Source organism: Prinia subflava, chromosome 17 (genome assembly GCF_021018805.1).
Source record: "Prinia subflava isolate CZ2003 ecotype Zambia chromosome 17, Cam_Psub_1.2, whole genome shotgun sequence".
Classification (NCBI taxonomy): Eukaryota; Metazoa; Chordata; class Aves; order Passeriformes; family Cisticolidae; genus Prinia; species Prinia subflava.
Genome location: NC_086263.1, coordinates 14,576,705 through 14,601,152, shown reverse-complemented (window position 1 = coordinate 14,601,152; position 24,448 = coordinate 14,576,705). Strand labels below are relative to the sequence as shown.

At 54.4% G+C, this 24,448-nt stretch overlaps 1 protein-coding gene across 2 annotated transcripts in view; it reads left to right on the top strand.

Annotated features, from left to right (window-relative positions):
• The first annotated feature begins 1,866 nt into the window (after positions 1 to 1,866).
• CACNA1H (calcium voltage-gated channel subunit alpha1 H) overlaps positions 1,867 to 24,448 on the top strand; it is a 151,408-nt gene continuing 128,826 nt past the window's right edge. Inside the window, exons 1-2 of one of the 2 annotated variants that reach the window (XM_063414045.1) lie at positions 1,867 to 2,197; positions 2,465 to 2,757. In XM_063414045.1, coding sequence (XP_063270115.1) covers positions 2,483 to 2,757 — 275 coding nt within the window. In that variant the 5' untranslated portion in view covers positions 1,867 to 2,197; positions 2,465 to 2,482. The remainder of the gene's footprint in view (positions 2,198 to 2,464; positions 2,758 to 24,448) is intronic. The other variant, XM_063414046.1, reaches the window with a different exon arrangement.

Below are 24,448 nucleotides of genomic sequence, written 5' to 3'. Positions count from 1 at the left end.
GACTTTGAGGCTGGAAGAGAAAAGCCAAACAATTTCTGGGATGGGAAAGGGATCGGGAGACCCCCAGATCCCAAATTCAATTATCCCTCCCAAAACATCCCTCATTTATTCATCCCAACATTTCCTGGATGCATGAACACAGCACATCCAGCTCTGCATCAGCATCCCGGGTAATTAATTTAAGGAATTAGCAGCAATTCCAAGGATTTTGTCCCCTTGGATTTGGGGGAAGGGGAAGGGGAAGGGAAGATTCCACACTTTTCTCCCAGCTAATTAGGGCAATGAATTGGGAGGAGCAGGGCAGGTCCTGCTCTGTTTATTCCAGAGTTAATTCCATTGGGTTGGAATGAATTAAAGTTGATTTTTTTTTCCCACATGGACAGCTTCCACTATTCCAGGATGCTCCAAGCCCTGTCCTTGAACAATTCCAAGGATGTGGCGGGAGCAAGGATCCTCCTCATCATTCTGGAATTCTCTTTCCCAGAGCCAGGAATCCCAAAAGTTTGGGAAACAATGTGGCTGAGACCCCTGTGTGAGCTGGAAACCCCAAATCCTTCAGAATTCCCACAAACTCACCCTAATTCTCATGGAAAACATCATCAGACAGGGCAGGAAACAGAGGGAATTCAACCCCCGGGAAAGAATTCAAGTGGAAGGAGATCCTGGTGACTCCCTTCCCATTTTCCCATTTTCCCATTTTCCCATTTATTTTCCCATTTATTTTCCCATTTATTTTCCCATTTTCCCATTTATTTTCCCATTTATTTTCCCATTTATTTTCCCATTTTCCCGTGTGCCTCATCCCAACCCTTCATCCCAGACCCCTCCTATCCCCGTGGCATTCCCACAGGCAGCCCCTGCAGACAGGTTGGATCATCCTGATGAATTTTTGGGAATGCTGGGATTCCATCCTTGGGGTCTCTTCCCCTTCCTCTCTCTCCTGCTCTGTCAGGGCTCCTCCCTTTGTTATCCCCCACTAAAATCGCCGCGCCCTGCTCATCCCAACCTGGAGCATCTCAGAAAACCTTGGAATTTTCGATGGATGCGCGCTCCTCGAGAGCCCCATTAGGCTGAGCGCGCTTTGAAAGCCGCCCGGCCTCTCTTCCCAACCCATTACCCGGGAAGAACATCGGGAGCTGCCCTCGCAAATGGAATGCGCTGCTGGATAATGAACTCCTGAAAACATTCCAGGGCACGGGAACCCCTTCAGTCCCGCACTGAAATCCCGTCCCGCACCCCCAACCCAAGAAAATCCACGGAATTCCAAGGAATTCCAGGGAATAAAACCTCCCGAGAGGAGCAGAGGGGCTGGAGCCTGTGAGGGCTTTCCCTGAGCTGTTTCTTGGGATCCCTGGGAGTTTCTTGGGATCCTTGGGAGTTAAACCCCGGAGCAGCTCAGCTGCCAGCTTAGAGCCGAGCTTAGAGCCGAGCTTAGTTCTTAAACCGCTCCTACCTCCAACCTGGGCTCAGACAGGGGCTGGGGGCGCGCCAGGAGGGCGGATCCCCCTTTTTGGGGGGGCTCCTTTCCCTTTTTAGGGACGCACCCCCGTTTTTGGGATCAGCCCCCCTTGGAGGCGCCGGAGCCGCGCAGCCCTCGCAGGATGGAGCGGAACCAAAGCCGCCCCTCCCGCCCCGAACCCTCCCCGCCCGCCCGGGGATGCTTCGGGAGGGTCCCCAGCTGCCGCCCCCCACCCATGGGTGCCCTCCCGCCCCGCAGCGCCGCGCGGAGCCCGAACAAAGGCGGGGGAGGGGGCGATGCGGGGCAGCCCCGGCTCCTCCCGGCCCCCGCCCCCGCCGCCCCCGCTCTCCCCTCCCCTCGCTCTCCCTCCTCCCCCGGTAAATCCGAAGTTTCCTGTTGGGCACGGGCGAAGCTCGGCGGAGCTGCCTCCTCCTCGCTCCTTGGGATTTACCGTCGGGAGAGGCTCGGGAAGGGCCCCGCCGCCACCTCCTCCTCCTCCTCTTCCTCCTCCTCCTCCTCCTGCTCTTCCTCCTCCTCTCCCCAGCCTTCCTCCATCCCCGCGGGCGGGCGCCGCACGCCGAGCCCCAACCCCTCCCTCCCCTCCCCCGCTGGATTTTGGGGGTGCCGCCGTGCCCGGGGGTGGCTCGGCCACCCCCCGGAGCCGCGATTGTCGCCGGTCCCATGTGAGCTGCACGGCACTGCTATGCCCCTGGGGACACCGCGCTCCGCCCAGCTGAGGTAGGACACCCCCAAGAACCCCCCGCCCCCCAAACCCAAACGCCGGGAGGCTCCTCCGGGGGGTCCCCGAAGGGTGGGGGGCACCCCGAGCTCGCCGGGGGGGGCGGCAGCGGCCGCGCCCGGGCGGAGGCTCGACCTCCCTCCGCCCGCCTTTGTTGTGGCTGGAGCGCCGGGACCCGGCGGAGCATCCCCGGCAGCGGCGGCGGAGCATCCCCGGCAGCGGCGGGGGAAGGGGCCCGGCCCTGACCCGCTGCCCTCGCCCCGCAGGTGCCGCTGGCCGTGACCATGAGCGCCGGCGAGAGCCCGGCCGAGGTGCGGGTGCCCATCACGGCGCTGCCGGCGCCGCGCCGCCCCGCCGAGCAGCCGCCCGAGGATGCCGGCACCAGCTCCGGCTCCGGCTCGGGCTCGAGCAGCGGCTCCCCCGGCCGAGAGCCGCCCGCAGAGCTGGGCTCCGAGGAGGAGGAGCAGGTGCCTTACCCGGCGCTGGCACCCACCGCCTTCTTCTGCCTCAAGCAAACCACCCGCCCGCGCAGCTGGTGCCTCCGGCTGGTCTGTAACCCATATCCTTTCCCTCGGGACGCCCCCGGGACGCCGCGGCACCCCCGGACCGTCCCCGCGGCCGGAGCATCCCGGCGGAGCCGCCGGCAGCGCCCGGGGATGCCCCGGAGGCGGCAGCGCGTCCTCGGCGTGTCCCCGATCCCGGCTGGCAGAGGGGGACCGGGGGGGTTGGTGGCAGCGGGACACGCGGGGAGCGTGTCCCCAGTGTCCCCAGTGTCCCCAGTGTCCCCAGTGTCCCCCAGGCTGGGGACACGCCAAGGTCCCGCCGCGGCTCCGCGGGACGGGCAGGACGGAGCCGCTCCGGGGGTTCGGAGCCGCGGCCCCCCGAAATTTCCAGCGGGGGAAAAAAAAACCCTCAACTCCGCTCGCGGCCGGCCGGGGTGGGAATCGTGGCAATTCCAAAGGCGACCTTGATTTTATTGGAATGCCGGGGGGGCACCGGCCCCTCCGCTGTTTATATAAGAGCCGCGAGTGCACGGGAGCTTTCCCGACGTGGAAAAATGGAGCTGGAGTTGCTTTGGGAAAGGCGCATTCCCGAAAAGTCCCCTCCGCTTTTGTTCTGCTGCAACTTGCGGGGAAGGAAGGGAACAGTGAATCCCTTCAATCCCCGCCGCTCCCGGTGTCCTTTCCCGGCTTTAGGAATGTTAAATAATCTGCCGGCAGCGTTTTCCTCGGGCTCGTGACATCCAGGAGATGGAATTTTCCCCGGAATGCTGGGCGAGAGCGGGAGTTGTCGGTCTGGGCCGGGAATCTTTGGGAAGTGAGCTTTTAGCGCGGGCATTGTGCGGAGAATTCCTGCTTCTCCCTGCCCCCCATCCCTGCCCGCCTCTCTCCCCGTTATTTATTCATTTATTAACCCCATTATTTATTCATCGGCTGATTATTGATCCCCACACAAACCCCTTGTTCCCCCCGGCTCCCGGCCCAGCAGGAATTGCACATTCCTCCCGGGAATGCTGCCTCGGGCTTGGAGCTGCAGGAACAATCTGGAGGGGAAAAATCCCCCAATTTTCATGGATTTGGGGCTCCTTTTGTTTTGCACGAAATGTTGCCCAACTTTGGTTCTGTAGTGATTCCTAAAAACACTCAGGGATTCATCAAGGGTGGGATTTAGTCGGGAAAAATCCCTTTCCTGATTCCTTTTCCCTGGAAAATGGAGCTCCTTGGCCCCAGCTGATTTCTCGGCTCTGCTCTTGTTGGGTGAAATCTCTGCTTGCAGCAAATCTGGGCTTAAATCCCCTTCCTAAAGTGCTCCTTGCTGGTTAAGCCAGGCCTAACATCGCCAGTCCTGGGTGCTCACTCCAGCATTCCCAAGAGCCTGGATGCTGGAAAAGCGGGATTTGGGACAACTGAGTTGGGATTTCGAGCCCTGAGGGGGGAACTTGGGAGTGTGAGGGTGGAAAGGAGGAGTTGATGCTTCAATATTCCACAGAATGATAATTCCATAAGAAAAATGGGATGGAGCAGGCCTTGGGGAGGGCACTGTGTTGTCACAGGCAGGAGTGAGCCAGGATGGATTTATTCCCTAATCCAGGTGCTTGTCTTGGAAAACTTCGGGAGTCTGTGGGAGCAAAAGTAGTTTCCTTTGGAAACTTTGGGCTTGGCATTCCCGAAATCTCCTCTGGCAGGAGAATTCCAAGGCAGGATTTTTGGGAGAGGGTTCAGGTGTGCTCAGGCTGGGCTTGGATTTTCCCGTTGGGAATTCCCAGCGGAGCACTTTCCTTTCCCGAACTTCCCCATCCAACCAAACATCAGCTGAAAATGGGGATGGATCATTAACAGGAATTCCATAGAATTCCCAGGAATTCTGTGCTTGGATTGCAGCAGAGCGAGGCTCCCGAGCTCACAGCAGCAGGGATGAGCTCCTCGCTGGGATTCATTCCCATTTTCCCATCTCCATATCAAATCCTTCCATTGGATTTTTGGGAAGGTCTGGTGGGGATTTTTGGAGGTGCTCCAGAGCGGGATCTGGGTGTGTTGGACCAGAGGGAGCTCGGGAAAAATTCCCTGGAGTGGGACCCTTGGGAAGCAGCTGGATGAGGGGATAGGAGGAGGAGCAGTGGGATGAGGGCTGGAATTCCCAGGTTTTCCCAGAGGGAAAAGATCCTGCAGAGGGAATTTCTGCCTGTGTGGGTTTGGATTCTCTTCCCCCCCTTCCCAAAGCACAAATCCATAAACCAGGAAGAAGAGTGTTGGGATTGCCTTAGGATTTATGGAAGGGAGGGATGGGACTGGGAATGCTCCCCAAATCCCTGGATTTTCCCGAGGTGCCCTCCTTGGATGGGGCTTTTGTTGTGTTTTCCAGGGAAGTTGTTCTTGCTCCCAGTGGGATTTATTTGGTGGGAAGAGGGAAAGGTCTCGCTCCGAGCCCTCCAATTCCCGTATCCCTCTTTTCCCTGTGTTTGCTGGTTTGGGAATTCTCCTCCTGTGAAATTCCAGGCTCCAATTCCCAGCAGCTCCTTGGGGTCGATCCCATGAGACGCTCGGGGAATGGAGCTGCCTTCGGATGAGGCACCCAAAATTCCAGCTGGGCTTCCATCCCATAAATCCCACGGGGATCTCCCTTTCCAACCCACATTTTCCAAGAACCTCCCCAGATATTTTTGGGAATCGGAGCCATCCCAGCCCCGTGGCCCGGAGCAGGTGGGAATCTTCCCGAAAAACGTGGTTTGTGTGGAGCTGAAGCAGGCAGGGGTCACTGGGAGGCTTCGGAAGGGCTAAAAAAAGCTGGAGCCGGGTCCTGGAGGGGACAGGTGGGGCAGGATCAGCTTACGGAGCCGGGAGCATTCCCGGGAAGCATTCCCAGGCAGAGGCATCCGCGGGAAAATGGGGATGGGGCAGATGGAGGGGCGGCACTTGGGGGTCGAACAGTGCCGAGAACAACCTGGAAAAACGAGCCTGGAAAAAATCCTGCTCTGCCTCCCCCTCTGTGCCAGAGGTGTGGGTTAATGACACCCATTCCAGTTGGGAATTCTTGTGGAAAAGCGCTGATTTGGGGGGGTGGGAGCACTAATTAGGAGTGTGTTAATTCAATCAATCCCGGCAGGGACACTCTGGGGTCACTTCAGCCATGCAGTGACATTCCCTGGATTTGTTCCTGGATTTCCTGAGCACAGCAATCTCCTCCCGAGCTCCAGGGTCACCTCCAATCCCAATCCCAAAATCACGGATCACAAACAACCCAAACATCATTTTGGGATACAAGTCCTGATTCAAAATGGGATTTTCCCTCAAATCCAGGTGGATTTTCCCTGCTGGGTTTGGTATTTCCCTTTTTTTTTTAAATCCACCTAAAATTGGGCTCAAACTTCCTCATTTTCCTTGGGATTGGATCTCCTGTGTCTGTTTATTCTTGGAGGGCCGTGGGTGGGATTTTGTGCTGCTCCTGTCGGGATTTGGGATTTGCCACCTCTCGGGGTCATTCCCTGGCTTTTCTGGAGGGGATCCATGGAAACCTGGAATGTCACCTGGGCTTCCTCGGATCTTTGGGATTAGCAAGGGAGGGGTGAATCCCTGGATGTCCTGGGGAGGGGTTGGAAGCATCTCCCGGATTTTGGGGTCATGGATGTGACCCCACATGGGCTCTGATCTGGAGGAAAGCTTGGAATCCATCCCAGGACGTCTCCAAGGGGTTTTCCCTCTGGAAAACCGGGAAAATGGGATGGAGGGATGGGAGGCACAGCACTGGGAATCTGCTTCCAAGCCTGGCTTTTCCAGGATCCCTTTATCCTAATCCAGGGGATAGGATAGTTGGAAACTCGAATTTTGCTCTTAATTTTTGAGGCAGCAGCTGCTGCTTGGGGCAAATCCCTAAATCTCTAATCCCTAAATCCTTGGGATCTAAAGGAAAAACCACTTTTAGAGGGAATATTTCACTGCCTGGGATAGGAGGGAAGTTACTCCAGGGTTACTCCGTGATCCCACCCAGGAGTTAATCCCAGAATTTCCAATCCTTTTCCTGAAGCAGCAAAGGAAGGGAATTCCAGGGTGATGAGCTCCGTGTCCAGGGCTCTTCCCGACCTCCCTGGAAATCCAGGAATGGTCACTCCAGAGGGGTCTGGAACACTTTGACAAAAAGCAGCTGGAAAAGACAATTTCCCCTCTTATTTTCCCCGGCTAAAAATCCGGTCTGGGCACGGCAGCAGGAGCGGGGATTTGGCAGGGAATGAAATGCTCGGCTCCGGGATCTCATTTTCCCTCTTTCCATGGACAGATGGGAATTGTGTGAGCTCACAATGCTCCCAGTATTTGACTGTTTTTCCCGGAAAATCCAGAGGAATGGGCTGGCTTGGTGTGTGTGCAGCTATTCCAGGCGGGAATTCCAGCTGGGTCACTGCCCCCAATCCCTTCCCTCCATCCTGACAGGGAGGATTTGTCTGGATCTCAAAAATCCCGGGAGATCTTGCTGGGAGCAGGAGTTGCAGCGTGGATTTTTGGGATATCAGCGCCATTCCCGAGGGATGGAGGATGCTGGATGGATGTGACAATCGGGGACATTTTGGGAAGAGCATCCCGTGGGATTCCTGCGGAGCTCGTTGTACCCAAACTCTTCGATCCTCTCCGCCTGTTGGTGTTTGTTTGGATTTTCCTGCTGTCCCGGGAATTCCTGGGGGATTTGGGATGAGAACACAGGTGTTTCCACGGATTTCTGCTCCCGTCTCGAGGATGTGCAGGGGAGGAGGAACTGACACCTCCTTTCTTGGGAATGACAGCGAGGAAAGGACGGGAGACAAAGCAAAATGTGGGATTTGGTGGCACAGAACGGGAATTCTTGGGATTGCCATTGGGAAAAGGCTCATTCCAGGGGCTGCCGGCTCAGCGGGGATGGGGCTGTGCAATCCCAAATCCCCATCCCAAATCCATCTCCAGCTTCCCTTGGAGCTGAGGGCAAACAAGGCAGGATCATCCCCACTGGAGTCACTTTAGGCACGAGTTTAAACCAGGCTTAATCCCGCACTTGCAGAGACTTGGGAATCAGGGAGATTTGGGCATCAGGGAGAGTCAGGAATCAGGGATTTGGGAACAGGAAGATTTGGGAACAGGAAGATTTGGGAATCAGGGAGATTTGGGAATCAGGGAAACATCAAGGAATGCTCTTGTTCCGGCAGCATGTCCTGATCCCATCTCCTGCTGGATGTTCTCCAGGATTTCTGCACCTTCCAGCGGCTCCTGGAGCGATCCAGTGCCAACAATCCCGCTGCTCCAGACATGCCTGGGATTCTGTCTGCCTGGGAATGCTGGACCAGAATCCCTAAAAAGGCTCCGGGGCCGGGGCTGCCAAGAGGGACGAGCTGGGTCCGGCTGCGCATCCCATGGGGTCGGTTTTTCTGGGAATAAATCTTCCCAACTCCCTGATTCCTGACTCTCCCTGACCAGGCTTGGAGAGAAATCCCAATCTCTATAAAGCTGCTCCAGAACATTTCATATTCCAAGCACTGCCTAATTCCTTGAATTCTGTAGGAAAGATCCTAGGAGTGGGGTTGGGATTTGGGACGAAACGAGGGATTTGGGAAAGGTTTTGGAATTCCAGAGGTTTAATTTGGAGGAAAAAGCTGTGGAATAGGAGGAGAAGGAAGTGAGGAAAAGGCTCTTTTCCAGCTGAGCTCAGCACAGATTCCATGGGTTGAATCCTACCTGGAATTTTGGGGATTTAAAGAGGCATAAAAGTAGGGAAGGGACAGAATTTCCCAGGAATTTTGTAATTCAGGGATCAAACCTTGCTGTCCCTTCAGTTCCAGTTGGGAACAAGAGGTGATGGTGGAGAAAAGTTCAACTGGGCTGGAAAAACGGGAATATTTTAATATTCCCTGTGCTGCCTGATCCCAGAGTGTGGAATTTCCAGGGAATTTCCCTTCAGCAGCTCCCAACAGAATTCCGCTCCAATTCTTCCCTCATTCCCAGGAATTTGGCAGTTAGAGCAGTGAATTTTCCACATTTTTATCAAAAGTCCATTTCCTTCCCTGTCTTTTCCAGATCAGATTCCCACCATTCCTCTCCCACCTGAACTGGGATCTCCAAAGATTTCCTGGAAGTGCTGGGAAAACTCCAGCCAGGAAAAAATCCAGGGGATTTTCCAGGAGCGCTTTTTGTTTCCTGGGAATGCCGGGAGGGAATTCCAACCCAGAGTTTGGATCTCATCCTCCTTCATCTCCCTTTTCCCAGCTTTTTTTATGATGAGGAGGGAATTCCCAGTTTGAATCCAGGAAAACAGGTTCATCCCAGGAACTGGGATTTGGCAGGGCTTGAGGGGATGGTGGGGGGAGAAAACCACGGAATTTTTTGCTTTTCCTCAGTTTTCATGGAAAAAATCTCATTTTTTCCATTTGGAAGCAGCTCTCAGGCCACAGAAAACCGGGAATTATCCCTAAAATCCTCATTTTATTTGAAATCCCGGTTGGAAGAGGTGACTTGGGGAGACGAGTGGGAATTTCAGTGCTGTTCCTTCATCCGTGCATGCTCCCTGTGAAATTCCCCGAGGATTTTCCACCCCACGCCCAGGAAAAGTTGGTTTGGGTTATTTTTTTTTTGGGATGGGGGGAAGGAAAGGAGGAATTAATGAGCTTGGAGCCGTTGCCATGGCGACCTGTTGCTAATGGATCTCTGGGGTTCCCTCTCCACCTCCAGCCGCTTTCCTGGGAATATCATTCCCATGGCAACGGATGGCGCTGATCCCGCCCGGGCCGCTGCCTTGGGAGGGCACAAAAAGCTCCTTCTTCCATCAGCCTGGGAATTTTTAGTGGGAAAAAATTCCTGCTGCTCCAGAGAGGGTTTTTTTCTTTTTTTTTTTTCCTTTTTTTTTTTTTTTTTTTTAATGCTTGGAGCAAAAATTCCCAGTTTGATCCCATCTATTTTCATTTTTTTTCATCCCAAATCCAGCCCTCACCTCCCATGTGCTGTTTGCTGCCTCCTCTTCCTCGCCCTCCCCTTGACCTTGGAATTTGGGAGAAAGGCCTGGGAAAAGTGGGAATTTTGTGCTGGGATAATGGGGCACAAGGGGATCCTCTTGACTTTGGAATTTTGGGAGAAAGGCCTGGGAAAAGTAGGAATATTGTTCTGGGATAATGAGTCACAAGGGGATTATTGGTCCGTTTGACCTTGGAATTTTGGGAGAAAAATCTGGGAAAAGTGGGAATTTTGTGCTGGGATAATGAGGCACCAGGGGAACTGCTCAGAACCGCTCATTCCTTCAAAAAATTCCCCTTCCTGCATTGGCTTTCCGTTGCTTTTGGATGCTAAAGATTCCCTCAAATTCCTGCCTCCTTCTTCCCAATCCAAAAGGATTTGGATCCCTTTGGATCCCTTTGGATCCCTTTGGATCCCTTTGGATGAGCGGCACCGTGAGGAGCTGCTGCTCCAAGGAAAGTCGGGTTTGTTTCTCTTTCCGTCCAGGGAAGGTCACTCATTATCCAAAGTTTTCCTGTCCCGTGGCCGTCTCCAGTGCATTCCTTCTTTTCCAAAGGCTTCTCCCGAATGGCTGGCTTGGCTCGGGAGCCTGGAATGTTTGGATCCTAATTTTGGCTGTTTATCTCCAGAGGTCCTGGAGTTCAAACCCTTTTCCGACCTTTCCAGAGCCTTTCCAGAGGCTGCGGCTCGATCCACCCTGGAATCCCGGCAGGATCAGCACCATTCCAATTTTTAGGGATTTACAACCCAATCCGATGCTTCTTGCTCTTCCTTTTCCCCAGATTATTCCTGGAGTCCCCCTCCCAGCCGGAGCGGTCCCGCCGTTTTCCATGTCCTTTCCACATTCCCGGCGGTGCCTGGAGAGGAAAGGTGGGATTTGAGGGAGATTTATGGATTCTGGCAGCTTTTCCAAGGATGTTCCGGCATCCTTGACCTTGGAGGAGAAGCCGGGCAGCACTGCAGGTTCCCGCTCGGCTCCTTGGCGTGAATTCCCAGCCTGTCAATCCCCAAAATGCTGATGTTGGGATTTTAGCAGCGCGTTAAAAATCCGGGATAATTACCTTGGAATTAGATCATTCCATGGGAGAGGCTCACAGCTGCTCCTTCCTAATCCGCGGGGCTGATTTGGGCTTTATTCCCTATTTCCTCTCGGATTGTTCAAAGGAAAAATAAATTGGCTCCATTAAAAATAAAAAAAAAGATGGAATTATCACTTTTCCAGCAAATCTGGGCCATGATTAAATCCTTCCATGGTAAAAAAAAAAAAAAAATCATTCCAATTATTGCAGAAGGAATTTTTTCCAACCAAAGCTTAAGTGGTCACCCTCGGCTAAATTCCACCTTTTATCAATTTAATTGGAAAACATTCATTCCATGAAATAATCTGGGAATGCTGGGAAGGAATCGCCAGTTGCCAGGACAACCCATTTCTCCCTGGCTCCCTTTTTAATCCTCATTTTTCCTCCCCCCTTTCTTTCTCCAATGTCACTTTGGATCATATCATCCTGACGGGAGATTGCATTATTTGGGAATTCAGGCGGCCTGGATGGAAAGGCAGAGGGATTTTTGGGAAGTGAATGGAATTAAGGGAGCTGCTCTTACATCCGTGCCTGTCCTCCACGGAAGGTCACAGGGAGGAGTGGGAATGACAGGGAAAGCTGGGAAATCAGTGGGAGCAAACAGGAGGCGTCTCCTCCCTTATCCCCACACCTCATCCCAGCAGATTCCAGCTGGGAATGTCCTGGAATCCCGGTGGGATTTGTGACATGGGACACAGAGTGGGATCCATGGGATCCATGAAATCCGTGGGATCCATGAGCTCCTACTCAGCAAAATTCCAATGGCAGAGTGAGGGTGGCTCAAATTCTGCCAGATCCGGGATTTTCCTGGAAAACCACTTCCCTCTCTCCCATCCTTCCTCCTCCCCACAGAAATAGTTGGGATTTCAGGTCAGGATCGAATTTTGGTTCATTAGGAAGGAAACAATTCCCGAGGAAGTCCTGGATGTCACCTCAAAGGGAAGGGTTGGTGGCAGGTCCATCCATATTCCATAGGAATGGGAAAAGGAGCCCTGGCAAAATCCTGGCAAAGATCCAAAGCCTCCGGTGCAGCCTGGGCCAGGTCAAATCCCAGAAATCCCTGGATTTGGTCATTCCAAGGAAAGCCTTGGCTCAATGTCCCAAGGGTTTGACATCCCGGGATGAGCCATGGCTGCATTGAAAATCCAAGGAGAGGATTCCACTGTCCCATTTTTCCCAGAGGAAAAATGGGAAAAGCTCTGGAATACATCCAGGAGTGGAGCAGCAGTGATTTCCAGGGAGATCATTTGGAGCTGGATTTGGGGGCTGATCCCACATCCCACAATTTTCCCACAAATCCCAGAGTGCTGCCAGCCCCGGATGTTGGAATTTTGGCATGGATGATGTGGAATTTTTGGGAAGAGACCCCCGACTTCAGAGATCAGCCTGAAAAAGAAAAACCTCGAAAATAAGGTTATTCCTAAAAAATCTTGGATTACTTGGAATCCACAGACATCCCAGCCTCCTCTGGCTGTGGAGCTCCGGAGGGGATAAATCCGTTCATCCCAGCCCCGCTCCTGATCCATTATTTATGGCCCAACATTTGCTCTGGAAAACATCTCCGCGTGTTCCCTGCCAGAACCTTTGGATCCCGCGGGATTTTCCCTGTTTAATGAGTCCCGGGGGTGGCAGGAGGGGTCAGGAGAGGGGGAGACTCCGAACGCCTCCGCTCCGGGTTTTTCTCGCTCCACTTTTGTAGGAATTCTCCTCCCAGCCAGCGAGATCAAAGGAAAAAGGGAAAACAAATCCACGGAGCCACTTGTTGGGATTTCCCCTCGGAGACACCTAAATTGCAGCTTTGCTTTTCCATCTGCTAATTACCCATTGTTGGATTTTTCCATTTAATTTGTTGGTTGTTCCCTTTTTTTTTTTTCCCCTTTTAAATCCGTTTTTTTTCTGGGAGCGCTCGGTTCTGCGGGAAGCTGCCCCGTCCCATCCCAAGGATGCTGTGGAGTGAATCCATGTAGGATCATTCCCGTTTTTCTGCCCCCCTCCCTCGCCCTCGTGGCTCTGGCTCCAATGGGATGATTTATTTTCCATTTGCCAAGGGATGGAATAATCCATATCCGTGCGCCTCCGGCTCTAATCCCTCTTTTTTTCTCCTGGGGCGATTGCATTCCATGTGGGAGGGGCCTGAAAGCTTTTTTGGGGGGGGGGAGAATCAGAATTAAAAACCCGTCTGGAAATGCGGACTGGAATGTGAGGAATATTTTGATTCAATTTGTCCTTTCCCCTTGACTTCGCTTGAATTCCAGATAAATCCAGGAATTCCCAAATCCATTGAAAGCTCCTCTTTTCCAGTTTAAAGCTATTTCCCCCTTCCTGGGAGGGAGGAAGCTTTTAAAGGAAAAAGAACTGTGGGAAAGTTTCAGTTTTTCCCTCTTTGAGCAAATTTCCTACAAAATCTGATAAATCCCGGATCAAACCGGGTGATTCCACACAAACCTTGGCTTTTCCCTGTGCTGGGCAGGAAAGGAGCAGGATTGGTTCCAAGGAAAAGTTTGGGAAGAGCACGGAGGTGTCAGGGCTTATCTTATGGAAGGGGAAAAATGCCCGGAACCCTTCGGTGTTCCCGAGGTTTGTCAGGAAATCTTTCCTAACAACTTCACTCCTCTCCTCCACCTGGAGCTCCTGGAGGGTTTGCAGGGAAGGACATCGGAAAAGATGGATAACAACGGGAATCCAGCAAGGACTCCGGCCAATTTTCCTTTGCAATCCAATTTGCACGGGCAGGATGTGCCACTGGAAATGCCAGGGCTATTTATGGATCCAGGGGAAACGTAGGAAACTTCGGGATTTTGGCAGCTTTGGGGGGTCTGAGAGGAGGGAGGAGCTGGGAATGGCCTGGAGGGAGCTGGGGGCACATCCAGCCCCGTTCCCTGCCTGAGGAATCCCAAATCCTGCTCCTTCCTTGCCTTTTGTTCTCCCTGGCTCATCCATATATGGGGCTTTTCCAGGAGGAACCTCCCAGCAGGGCTCCCAACTAAACAGTGGCAGCATCCCAGGATTTCTGCAGCTCCAGGCTCCCGGAACAGCCTCCAGCTGGAATTAGGGGCCCTTGGGAATTCAGAATCCCATGCAGTGCTCTTGCCATGTAAAGTCCCACCTGGAATTTTCTTGGAAGTCGCTGTGGCTGGAAAGCTGAAAGGAGAAACCTCTGGAATGTGGGAGTTCCTGGGATTAGGTAATTTTGGGGAGTTTTTCCTATTTTTCCCCTCATTTTTTTGGTGGCTGTACAAAGCTCCCACCTCTGGTAATGGATCTCTCCGTGAATCCGTGTTTTGGGCAATCCAAAATCCGGCACCTGCAGGGATGGTGCTCGGAATTCCTGCTGGCAGTCAGATGGTGCAGCCAGAATTCCCAGATTTTCAGGGATTGGATCACAAAGGAAGAGGAATATTCCCTCTGCTTCATGAGCAGGGAAGGGCTGATCCATGAGGGGAACTGCCACGGATTCCCAGGAAAGCTGTGGCTGCCCCTGGATCCCTGGAATTGTCCAAGCCCAGCCTGGGACAGTGGGAAGTGTTGGGATTGGAACTGGATGAGCTTTAGGGCCCCTTCCAATTCCAAACCAGGCTGGATTTAGGGATCAGTGGTAGCATCCCAAAACTTCCCAGTTCCATGGGATCATCCCCTGGATTGTGATGGTGGAGTTGGGATAACGAGGGCAGGGTTTGATCCCGGATGTGTTGGTGTTGTATCCATGGATATCAGCTCCTCGTGTCCTAAGGGACAGAAGGAAAAGCAGGAAGAGAAGTGGGAAAACCAAAGCTTTTCCATCCTTCCCATCCCTGATTTCACAGGATGGGAAATATCCCACTCCAACCATAAATCCTCATCCCCGGGGGGAATTTTTTCCCCTCTGGAAATGGAATTTTGTGCCGGCATATCCTGGCAACCCTCGCACCGGAGGCCGACTCATCCGATAATTATTGGATATTGGACTGGGAGCAGCTTCCTCTGCATCCCGGAGCATCCCGGGATCAGACACGCAGGGAAGGAAATGGGAATTGGCATTTTCAGGGATAATGATGGCATCATTTCCTCTGGAGCAGCGGGAAAGCCGGGCTGATCCATCAGGGCTGGGGATGTGGAGTCTGGGCTTGGCTGGCACTGAGGAATTCATGGAATCATGGAATGGTTCGGGTGGGAAGGGGCCTTGAAGATAATTTTGTTCCAACCCTGACACTTCCCACCCTCCCAGGCTGCTCCAAGTGCTCAACCCGGCCTTGGACAATTCCAGGGATGAGGCAGCCACAGATTTTCTGGGAATCTGGGGCCTCCCCACCTTCCCCGCCAGGGCTTTTTTCCCAATTTTCCATCCAAACTTTCCCTCTGGCACAGAAGCTCCATCCATACCCCCCATCCCAGGAACCTCGGATCGCTTCCCAAATCCTTCCCAGATCCCAGGAGTGGGCACTGAAAGGAATTCATTGCTTCAAATGAGTTGGGAATTCCATCCCAAAGTTAAATTTCAGTCCAATTCCCATTCTCAGGAATTTTCTGGCCTGTTTGGAGAAAAAAAAAAGTGTCTTAAAATCCAATTTGATTGACTCATCCTCTCCCACACATCCTGGCTTTGGGAAAAGCTGGAATTTGGTTGATGGGAGGGATTTGTTTGGAGCAGGAGCTGGGAGCTGCTCTGGGCTCATTCCAGGCTGGCTTCTCTCTCCCATGGGATGATGGTGATGGGAATTTTGGGAATATTTGGGTTGGGATGCTCTGGATCTCCCCCCTCCAGACCATGTGGAGCTGTTTGCAGTTTGCTAGTGGAGCTTCCCGCTGATCCCGGTTTTCCTTGGGGATAACTCACCCTTGGCAAGCCAAAATTTTCCAAAAATTTATTTTGGAATTGGATTCGTTGGTTTTAAACTTTGGTAAAAGTCAGATTTTGGCTGGGGGGATGCTGGATTCGGTTGATTTTCCCTGGAAGTGGGACGTTTATCCCTGAAAACAATCCCTGGTGCTGAGGGATTTCTGCTTTTCCATGCTGCTTTCCCAGGCTGTGTCCATTAAATCCCAGAAAATCCCTTGTCACTGCTCCCCTGGGACACTTCCACCTGATTTTTTTCCCTTTCCCTTTATCCCTCCATCCCCTCTCCCGCCTTTCCCTGCTCTGCTTTTCCCGGGAGTTCAACCCCTGGTCACAGCCAGGTCAGAGCAGGATTGAAACGAGGCCAGGCTCTGTCCCAGTTGGAAAATGAGGAATATTTTTTGCTCTTGGAAAACATTCCCGACGTCACTTGGCGTCAGGCACGGCGCCACCGCCAGCACATTCCCGGTGTTCTCTGGGAAATTGTGGATTTCTGCGTTTTCCAGAAGAAACCAGGCAGGCAGGAATTGCTCCTCTGCTGCTTTTCCATGTTTTTTTTCCTGGGAAAAATCTCTCCTTCAGGGAGAAGGGATGGGATCGCTGGGAATGGGATCACTGGGAATGGGATGCTGATGTTTCAAACATGCTGGGACTCGAGGATTTGGCCACGACCAAAAAATCCTGCTCGATTCCTCTTGGGATTTGGGAATCCTCTAAAATCCCGTGGGATTTAAGGTTGAGGAAGAGGGATGGAGAGGGAAAAGAGCATGGAATGTTTGGGTTTGGATCAAAGGTTGGGAATCAGCAGAACCTGGGCTGCTCAGGTCTTTGGGGACACCCCAGGGATCCCAAATCCCCCTTTTCCAAAGGCTGGGAATGCCAAGGGCTGCTGCATCTCCCAGAATTCCACCCCCAAATTGGGAATTCCAGCCTCATCCAGGCTGGCAGCTCTGGGATTTCCAGACCCCGTCTCCCTGCTCCGTCCTCTTTCCATCGGGAAAGGTTAGGAAGAACCTGGATTTGGGATGGGAATCCAAAGGGATCCATCCCTCGGCTTGGGGGGAGGCAGCGCCCTTTGGAATGGGACCGGGCCAGGCTGTTCTGGTCGCCGCCGCCACCTGCGCAGACATTCCCGGCTTCTGGCACAGCCCGGAGCCTTTGGAATTGTCCCAGGCGCAGAAATCCGAGCGGGCGCTTTAATCCTCGGCTGCGCCGGGGAAAATCTCAAGGTCAAGGCGAGGCTTCGGTTCCCCCCGCTCCTGGAATTTTTCCTTTTATGTGGGAAGTGCCGGGACGGCTCCGCTGGTGTCCCTGTCCCTCCTCCATCCCGGGAATCGCCGCTCCATGGGTGTCCCCAAAGGAATGCGCTGGGGGTGGGTGAGCAGAGCCGGCCCGGGGCGCTCAGCTCCCCTTTCCCACAGCTTGGGAAATCTTGGAGAGGCCGGAGCGCTGGGAATTCTGCGTGCCGGGCTCTCCACCGGGCGGGAACGCGCGGAGCGATCCCGGAGCGCGGCCCCGGGAATGCTCGGCGGGCGGGGCAGGGCGCGGTGCGACCCCCGAGCCCCCCGAGGGGCATCCCGAGCCCCCCGCGAGCGTCATTCCAGGCGGGATGGGCCGGGAAGGAGCCGGGGCAGGCACAGCTGCGCCGGGCAGGGACGGCACCCGGGGCAGGAATGCGCGCCCGGGCTCCCGCCGGGAATTCCAGCCCCGCGGGATTCCCACCCTGCACACCCCGGGGGAGGGAGGGGGAGCAGCTGGGGGCCAGCCCCCCACACCCCCGGGCTCAGGGAATGCGGCCGGGTGGGAATTCCTGGTGGGAAGGGGCCAAGCCCATCCCAGACCCCAGCGAGGTCCTGCCGGGGCTTCCCCGAGTCCTTCCAGGTGGGAATGGCCGTGGCCACTCGGGATCCAGGGAATCCGTGTGGGATTCCGGATCCGCCTGGAATGCCACGGGCTCTCCCTCCTGCCAGGGCGGCCCGGGCACAGATTCCCAGAGAAATGGTGGAAAAGTGTCCAAGGCCAGGCTGGACGAGCCTTGGAGCAACCTGGGATACGCGGAATTCCCACCCTGCCCCTGGGATGGGATGAGCTCTGAAGTCTCTCCCAACCCAAACCATGCTGGGATTCTGGGATTATTTTTTCCCAAGCAATCCATTGTCCTTTTGGTGCTGCAGGTCCCACCCTGCTCCCACCCATGGACACGGGGACGTGGGACACAGGGGACACTCCGTGCCACCCGGGCTGTCCCTTGTCCCTTGAGCCGGATCCGTCTGAAACTCTGGACAGGATTTGGGAAAGCAGCGGAGAGCTCCCGGTGTGTGAGGAATCCATGGATACCAAAGTGGGGGAGATTCCATTGTGCAAACTGGGAGATTCCCACCCCTGGAGCTGGGAGATTCCCTTCCCTGGAGCTGGAAGATTCCCACTTTTAGAGCTGGACTCATCCCGATGTGGGAATTCACGATTTTTCCAGAAGTTTCCTTCCTCCTCCCACCTCCTTTTGGGATTCTCTGGTTTGACTGGGGGAGCTCATTGCTGATTCCTTGTCCCCATGGGCATTCCCAACTGGGAATTCCTGCTGGAAAGGCTCAGTCCTTACCTAAAATATCCCTGATGTTCCCACCCTGCAATTCCCAGCCGGATTTCACATTTTGGGATGCACTGGAAAAGTTTTTAGGGCTGAGGGGTTTCTCCCAGCAGAGAAGGAAATTCCAATCCTCATTCCCTCGGTGTATTCCCATTTTCCTGCATGTTCCAGCCCTTCTCCCTGTCCTGCTCCCCGCTGGCAGCCGGGATGTATGATCCACAGGGAATGTTGTTGTTCCACAGGGAATGTTGTTTTCCATAGGGAATGAACGAGGCTGAGGCTGCTGTTTTGGTTTGCTCCCTGCTCCCGTTATCCCTCCGGTGTTTTTCCATGCCTTGGAGCCAGGATTTGCTGCTTGGGAGCCTCGAGCAGGGATGAGAGTGACGGGAACTCAGGTCAGGAATCCCGGGACAGGCTCAGGGCCAGCTGTGGAGGTGATTCCCAACATCTGGCCTGGCTAAAACCAGCACAGAATCCCCTTGGAATGGCCAAGCCAGGAAATTCCCACTCCTGGAGGCTCCTTCCTGAGCATTTCCCACCTCTGGAGGTATCCAAGGAATACCTGGATGTGGCACTCAGCGCTCTGGGCCGACAAGGTGGGATCAACGATCCCGGAGGGTTTTTCCAACCTCAATAATTCCGAGATTTTTTTTGGAGAGTGATTTTTTTTTGCTGGAGGCATTTCTGTCCCAGTGTGCTCCGGGCTTTGCAGCAATCCCAGGATTTTTTCCCGGGATTTCTGGCGGTATCCGGTAGCCGGCGGGTTTCACCCCCAGCCAACCTTCCCTCGGGATCTCGCAGAATCTCCCCTTCGGCCCGAATTCCAAACAAACATTGCCATGTTTGGAAATCTCCCTGCCGGGCCCCCCCTTTCCTCCCGGCAGGAGCTTTGGCTGGAGGGTGACTCATCACAATCCCTTCCCAAAGAGCAGAAATTCCCAACGGAGCTGGCCGGGATCCGCGGGGCCTTTGGATACCCCCAAATCCCCACCATTCCCACCCCTTTGCCCTCCAGGTGGATTTTCCCCATTCCTGGATTTTCCTGGGCAGTCGGAGCTCCTTTGCCAACCCTTGGATGTGCCATTCCACAGGGTGATCCCAAGTTTGGGAAGAATTTTTCCTACTTAAACTCTTCCCAAGGCTGGGTTCATCCCTCTTCCCTCCATGGACTGGGTTTTAATGGAAAAATTCCCTTTTCTTGGAATCCTGCTGAGCAGGGGCTTGGGGAGGTGGCCGAGAATATGAGTCAGCCTGGCTCATTGATTAATTAAATAAGTAATTAATTAACACACTGTAAATTACACTTAGATGAGGGATAACCTTTGAGGTGTAATTAGAGGGGTGCAGTAATTAGCCAGGCTGGAGTGGAGGGGAGAATTCCCAATCCCAGCTGGAATCCAAAACTGCCTTTGGCAATCCACAGGGACAAACCTCTGCTGCCTTGAATGGATCAAATCCATTCCCAAAATTCCTGGTTTTCCAAAAATACCAGAGATGGAGGGATGATGAACCGGCAGTGGTGAAGGCAGGGTGGATTTATGGGATTTTGGATTTATGGATTTATGGGGTTTTGGGAAGGAATTCCTCCCGGGAAGGGTGGGAGGCCCTGGCACAGATTCCCAGAGGAGCTGTGGCTGCCCCTGGATCCCTGGGAGTGCCAAGAGCTGCTGCTCCATCCTTGTGGATTGGGGTTTTCCTTACTCTGGGAATGCTGGGATGAGTCTGGCTTGCTCCTGGCGACACTTCCACAGAGTTCCAGAGGATTTGGGGGTTCCCTAAATCGTGGGATGTTATGGAATCGCCGAGTCATGGAGTGCTTTGGGTGGGAAGGGACCTTGAAGCTCATCCATTCCCATTCCATGGGCAGGGACACCTCCCACTGTCCCAGGCTGCTCCAAGCCCCGTCCAGCCCGGCCTTGGACACTTCCAGGGATCCAGGGACAGCCACAGCTTCTCTGGGAATTCCATCCCAGCCCCTCCCCACCCTCACAGGGAATATTTCCTTCCTCAAATCCAATTTAAATCCATTTATTCCCTCCTGTCCTGACCCTGGTAAAAGCCTCTTTCCACAATCCCTGCCAGTTCCAGAGCCATGATTTGGGAATATTCCTGGGATATCTCACCAGAGCTGCCTCAGCTGAGGAGATCTCCTTGGCAGGGGCTGCCAGGAGCTCCCATCCCTTTTATCCATTGCTATTCCTGGAGAACACGATTTTCCAAGGCTCGGGAGCTGCATTTGGGCAGTTCCTTTAAATAACCCTGATGATAAAGCGTTATCCATGGAAGGGCCATCTGTTCCCTGTGCTCCCAGAGCAGCACTTCCCGAATCCCTCCCTCCTTCAGACTTCCCAAAGTTTCCAGCTCAGGCTCTCCCCAGCCTGTCCCACCCATTCCAAACTTTTTTCCAGCTTTTTGTGCCCCAAATCCAGCTCTCCTTGGAGAAAAGGTTGGATCTTCACCTGAAGTGCTGGGAGCTGCTTCCCTTGGAATTCCAGCCTCGTTCCACATGGATCTGGAGCAGAGGGATCAGTTCACCTTTAATGATCTTTAATGTTTCCTGTGTTCCCAGATTGTGCAGGGCAGCTTCTTCCCACATCCCTCCAGCATTCCCAATTCCCACCATTGGCTTTCCTACCTGTCCCACCCATCCAAGCCCTTCCAGGCCACTTTTCCCAGTTTTTTGTGCGCCCCAAATCCAGCTCTCCTTGGAGCAAAGGTTGGATCTTCACCCGAAGTGCCGGGAGCTGCTTCCCTTGGAATTCCAGCCTCGTTCCACGGGGCTCACGTGGATCTGGAGCAGAGGGACCTGTTAACCTTCACCAGGGCAGGCGGAGGAAAGGTTGGGAAATAATTCTGCTGGAATGTTTGGACTCGGAGAGCTGACATTAGAGCGGGTAAATGTCAGAGGGAGTTTAAACAAGGAACAGCTCTTGGAGGGCCGCGCGTTCCTCGGGAGGATTGGGCTGCAGATCTGCCTCCCTTCCACCCACAATCTCTGAGCAGGGCTCGTATTCCCACTTGGAATTCTGGCCATGAACCTGCTGCTCCTTTCCCCCTCCCCTGCAGCCCAACTTTTCTTTGGATCCCACTCGTGTTTTCCCAGTTTTTCCCACCTTGCTGTGTTGGCTGGGTCCCTCTCCAATGTATTTTCCACTGATCCCACCTGGATTTTCTGGAGCATTCCAGGGTCTCCAGTGCCATTCCCCACCTGGAATGGCCTGTTGAGGGATGAGCTGGGAATGGAAATTCCCGTTTTTGGGGCAGGCATCATTCCCTCTCCCTGGGGGACAGGCTGGGATTGGGATTGGGACTGGGATTGGGATTGGGACAGTTGGATTTGGTGATCCCTGGGATCCCAGCTCAGGAGATTCCCTGATCCTCATTGGGAGCAGAGCTGGAGCTGCTCACGGGTGAAACCTTGGCAAAGGCTGGCAGGGAATTTATGGAATGTGCAGACATTGGAAAAGCATTCCTGTTTCTGGGAAAGGGAAGGGGCTGTGTGGGACACAGGGAGTGCTGCTGGATGGGCTGTGGCCGTCAGGCAAACCCAGATCCTCCTGTGAGAACCCATTCCTGGTGGGCCCCATGGAATCATTTGGGATGAGATAAGGATTCGGCTTGGAATAACCTGGAAGGTCTCTGTGCCAGATGGGATAAATATCCGTGTTCAAGGCTGGAGCTGGGCAGGATCCAAACCACAGCAGATTTTTGGGACAGGGTTGTTTTTCCGAGGGTTTTGTGTTGAGATTCCCTGAGGAATTTTGGGATGGCTGACATTTTGCACACTGTTCCCACTCCACCAGATGGATTCAGCAGGATCCATCCCTCAGGACCAGGATCCATCCCTCAGGAGTAGGATCCATCCCCCAGGAACAAGATCCATCCCTCAGGAGCAGGATCCATCCCCCAGGATCAGGATCCATCCCTCAGGAGCAGGATCCATCCCTCAGGAACAAGATCCATCCCTCAGGAGCAGGATCCATCCCTCAGGAGCAGGATCCATCCCTCCAGGAGCAGGATCCATCCCTCAGGAGCAGGATCCATCCCTCAGGAACAAGATCCATCCCCCAGGAGCAGGATCCATCCCTGAGGATCAGGATCCATCCCTCAGGAGCAGGATCCATCCCTCAGGAGCCGGATTCCCACTCCCAGCTCATCTTCCAGGGCTTCCCCGCTCCGTGGCTCCCATCCTCCACCCCTGCTCCCAGCAATTACTCAGCTGTTTCTCAGCTGTTCCCCGGAGCGGCAGGGATGAGAAGGCAGCCGGGATATTCCTCCCAGGGTTTTTTTCCCGTGTTTTATGGCTGGGATAAGCTGTTGGAACAGCTGTGGCTGGGGGAGCCGCGTGCCGGGCGTGGCAGCGTCCAGCCCAGGGCTGCAGGTGCCTCTGTGTGATCCCTGCTCCTCCTGTGGGGGATGATTTGATTGCCAGGCTCTTCCAAATGAGCCTTTGGGATGTGTGGGATTGGGGAAAGGCCGGGAAAATGGGACTGATCTCCTCTGGCTCCAATCCCGACAAATCCTCGCGCTCCCCGGGCAGCGCTGGTTTTCCTGCTGGGTTTTCCCGAGGCTGACGGATCACCTGCTTCCCTCCCTCTCCCTCTCTGTCATCTCCCGGGATTTGTTTGCAATCCCGTGGATTTGTTTGGATGGGATTTCCTGGGTTTCCGTGGCTGAGGCCGTCCCGGCCGTGCGCTCGCTCCTCGCTGCTTTAACGAATCCTGCAGCTCCCACAGCCCAGGTTTGGCTTTTCCTGGCCTAAAGCTGGATTTCCCGGAGAGAATCCCTTCCCCCGAGGTTTTCCAGACCCTCAAGCTCCTCATCCTCTGGGATAAATCCGTGGCACAGAGGAGGAGAAGCCGGAGCAGGCCAGACCCTCTTGTTCCCCCGTTGGTTCATTTTGCCTCTGGAGGCTGCTCCATGGAGAAGCACTGGAATTGCTATCCCGAATTTCCAGAGCTTGGCAAGCTTCAAGCAAAGCCATCCCCGGCCCCTTTTCATTTCCCAAGCCCAATATTCCAAAGGAAATCCCTGTGCAGGCAGCTCATTCCTCCCCGTGGAGGTGGTGAGAGGTTGTCAGTGTAACCCAGGAGAAACTGGGAATTCCTTGGAGCAGGGCGGGCTCGCGTTTATCCCACCCGGGAAGGAGAACCCCAGAGGGGGAGCCCGAGGATCCCGCGGCTCATCCCGCCGCAGTTTTTTGGGATGATCGGAGGGTGCCTCACTCCGGGATGACCCCGAGGATGCTCAGGTGCGGCTCGGCAGGACCCGCAGAGCCTCGCCCACATTCCCGGGTTGCCCTTTCCTTGGGAAGCGCCTCGGCTGCGTTCCCTTGGCAACGCCAGCCGGGGATGGCGAGGGAGATGTGGGAGAGGCACCGAGCCCTCCTCCGGACCCTGCCGGCCCCGGCCCGGCCCCGAGGCTCTCCCCGGGTTTATCTCCACAGCCTGGGGGTATTTTTAGCCCTGACACGTCCCAGGGATCGCGTTTCCAACAGGAGCGGGGAACCGGCAGGGGGGAACCCTGGGGATTTTCCCTGTAAGCCAAGCCCGGCTGCCAAGGATGAGGTTGGGTTCCCCCGGCTGCCGCTCCGGCTGAACTCGGGGTTACCTCCAGCATTCCCATCCCCAGGAATGACTGACACAGCGGGAAAAGCGCCAGAGGCTCTCCAGGGAGAGGGGGAACGAGTGAACTCCGTGTTCAGCCCGTGCTGCTTGCATTCCCTGCCAGCTCCGCTCCCCTTCTCCTCCTCGGTTCATTAATCCGCTCCCAGGGAAGGGATTTTACAGGAGGGTTTCTCTCCCTTCCCTTTCTCAATCCAGGAAAACAGAGGGGGAAAAAAGCAGCCTGGGAAGGAATCTAGGCCATCCCATTGTGGCTCTGTCTGGGCTCAAAACCACCGAGCTGGGTTTGTTTGAGGCTCCCGTTCCTGCCTCAGCCTCGCTCGTTTGATTTTATTTGGATTTTCCTTTGTTCACTCAGCTGGAACAGGCGGGCGCAGAGGGAGGGGAGAGCAGAGGATTCCAGTAACGGGGTTTTGGCAGCAAGTTGGGCATAAAACAGCTTTATTTGGGATTTTGCTCTTTTTTTTTATTTTATTTTTTTCCAGCAGATGAAAGGAACTCGTGGAGGGGCCGGGGCAGGGGCTGGTGATCCCCAGGCTGTGTCGTGTGAGTTGTGTCCCACCCCAGGAGTTGGGATCTTGCTGGGAATCCCTGTCCTTTTCTGCTGGGAATCTTTGGGAATTCCTGTCCTCTTCTGTTGGGAATCTTTGGGAATTCCTGTCCTCTTCTGTTGGGAATCTTTGGGAA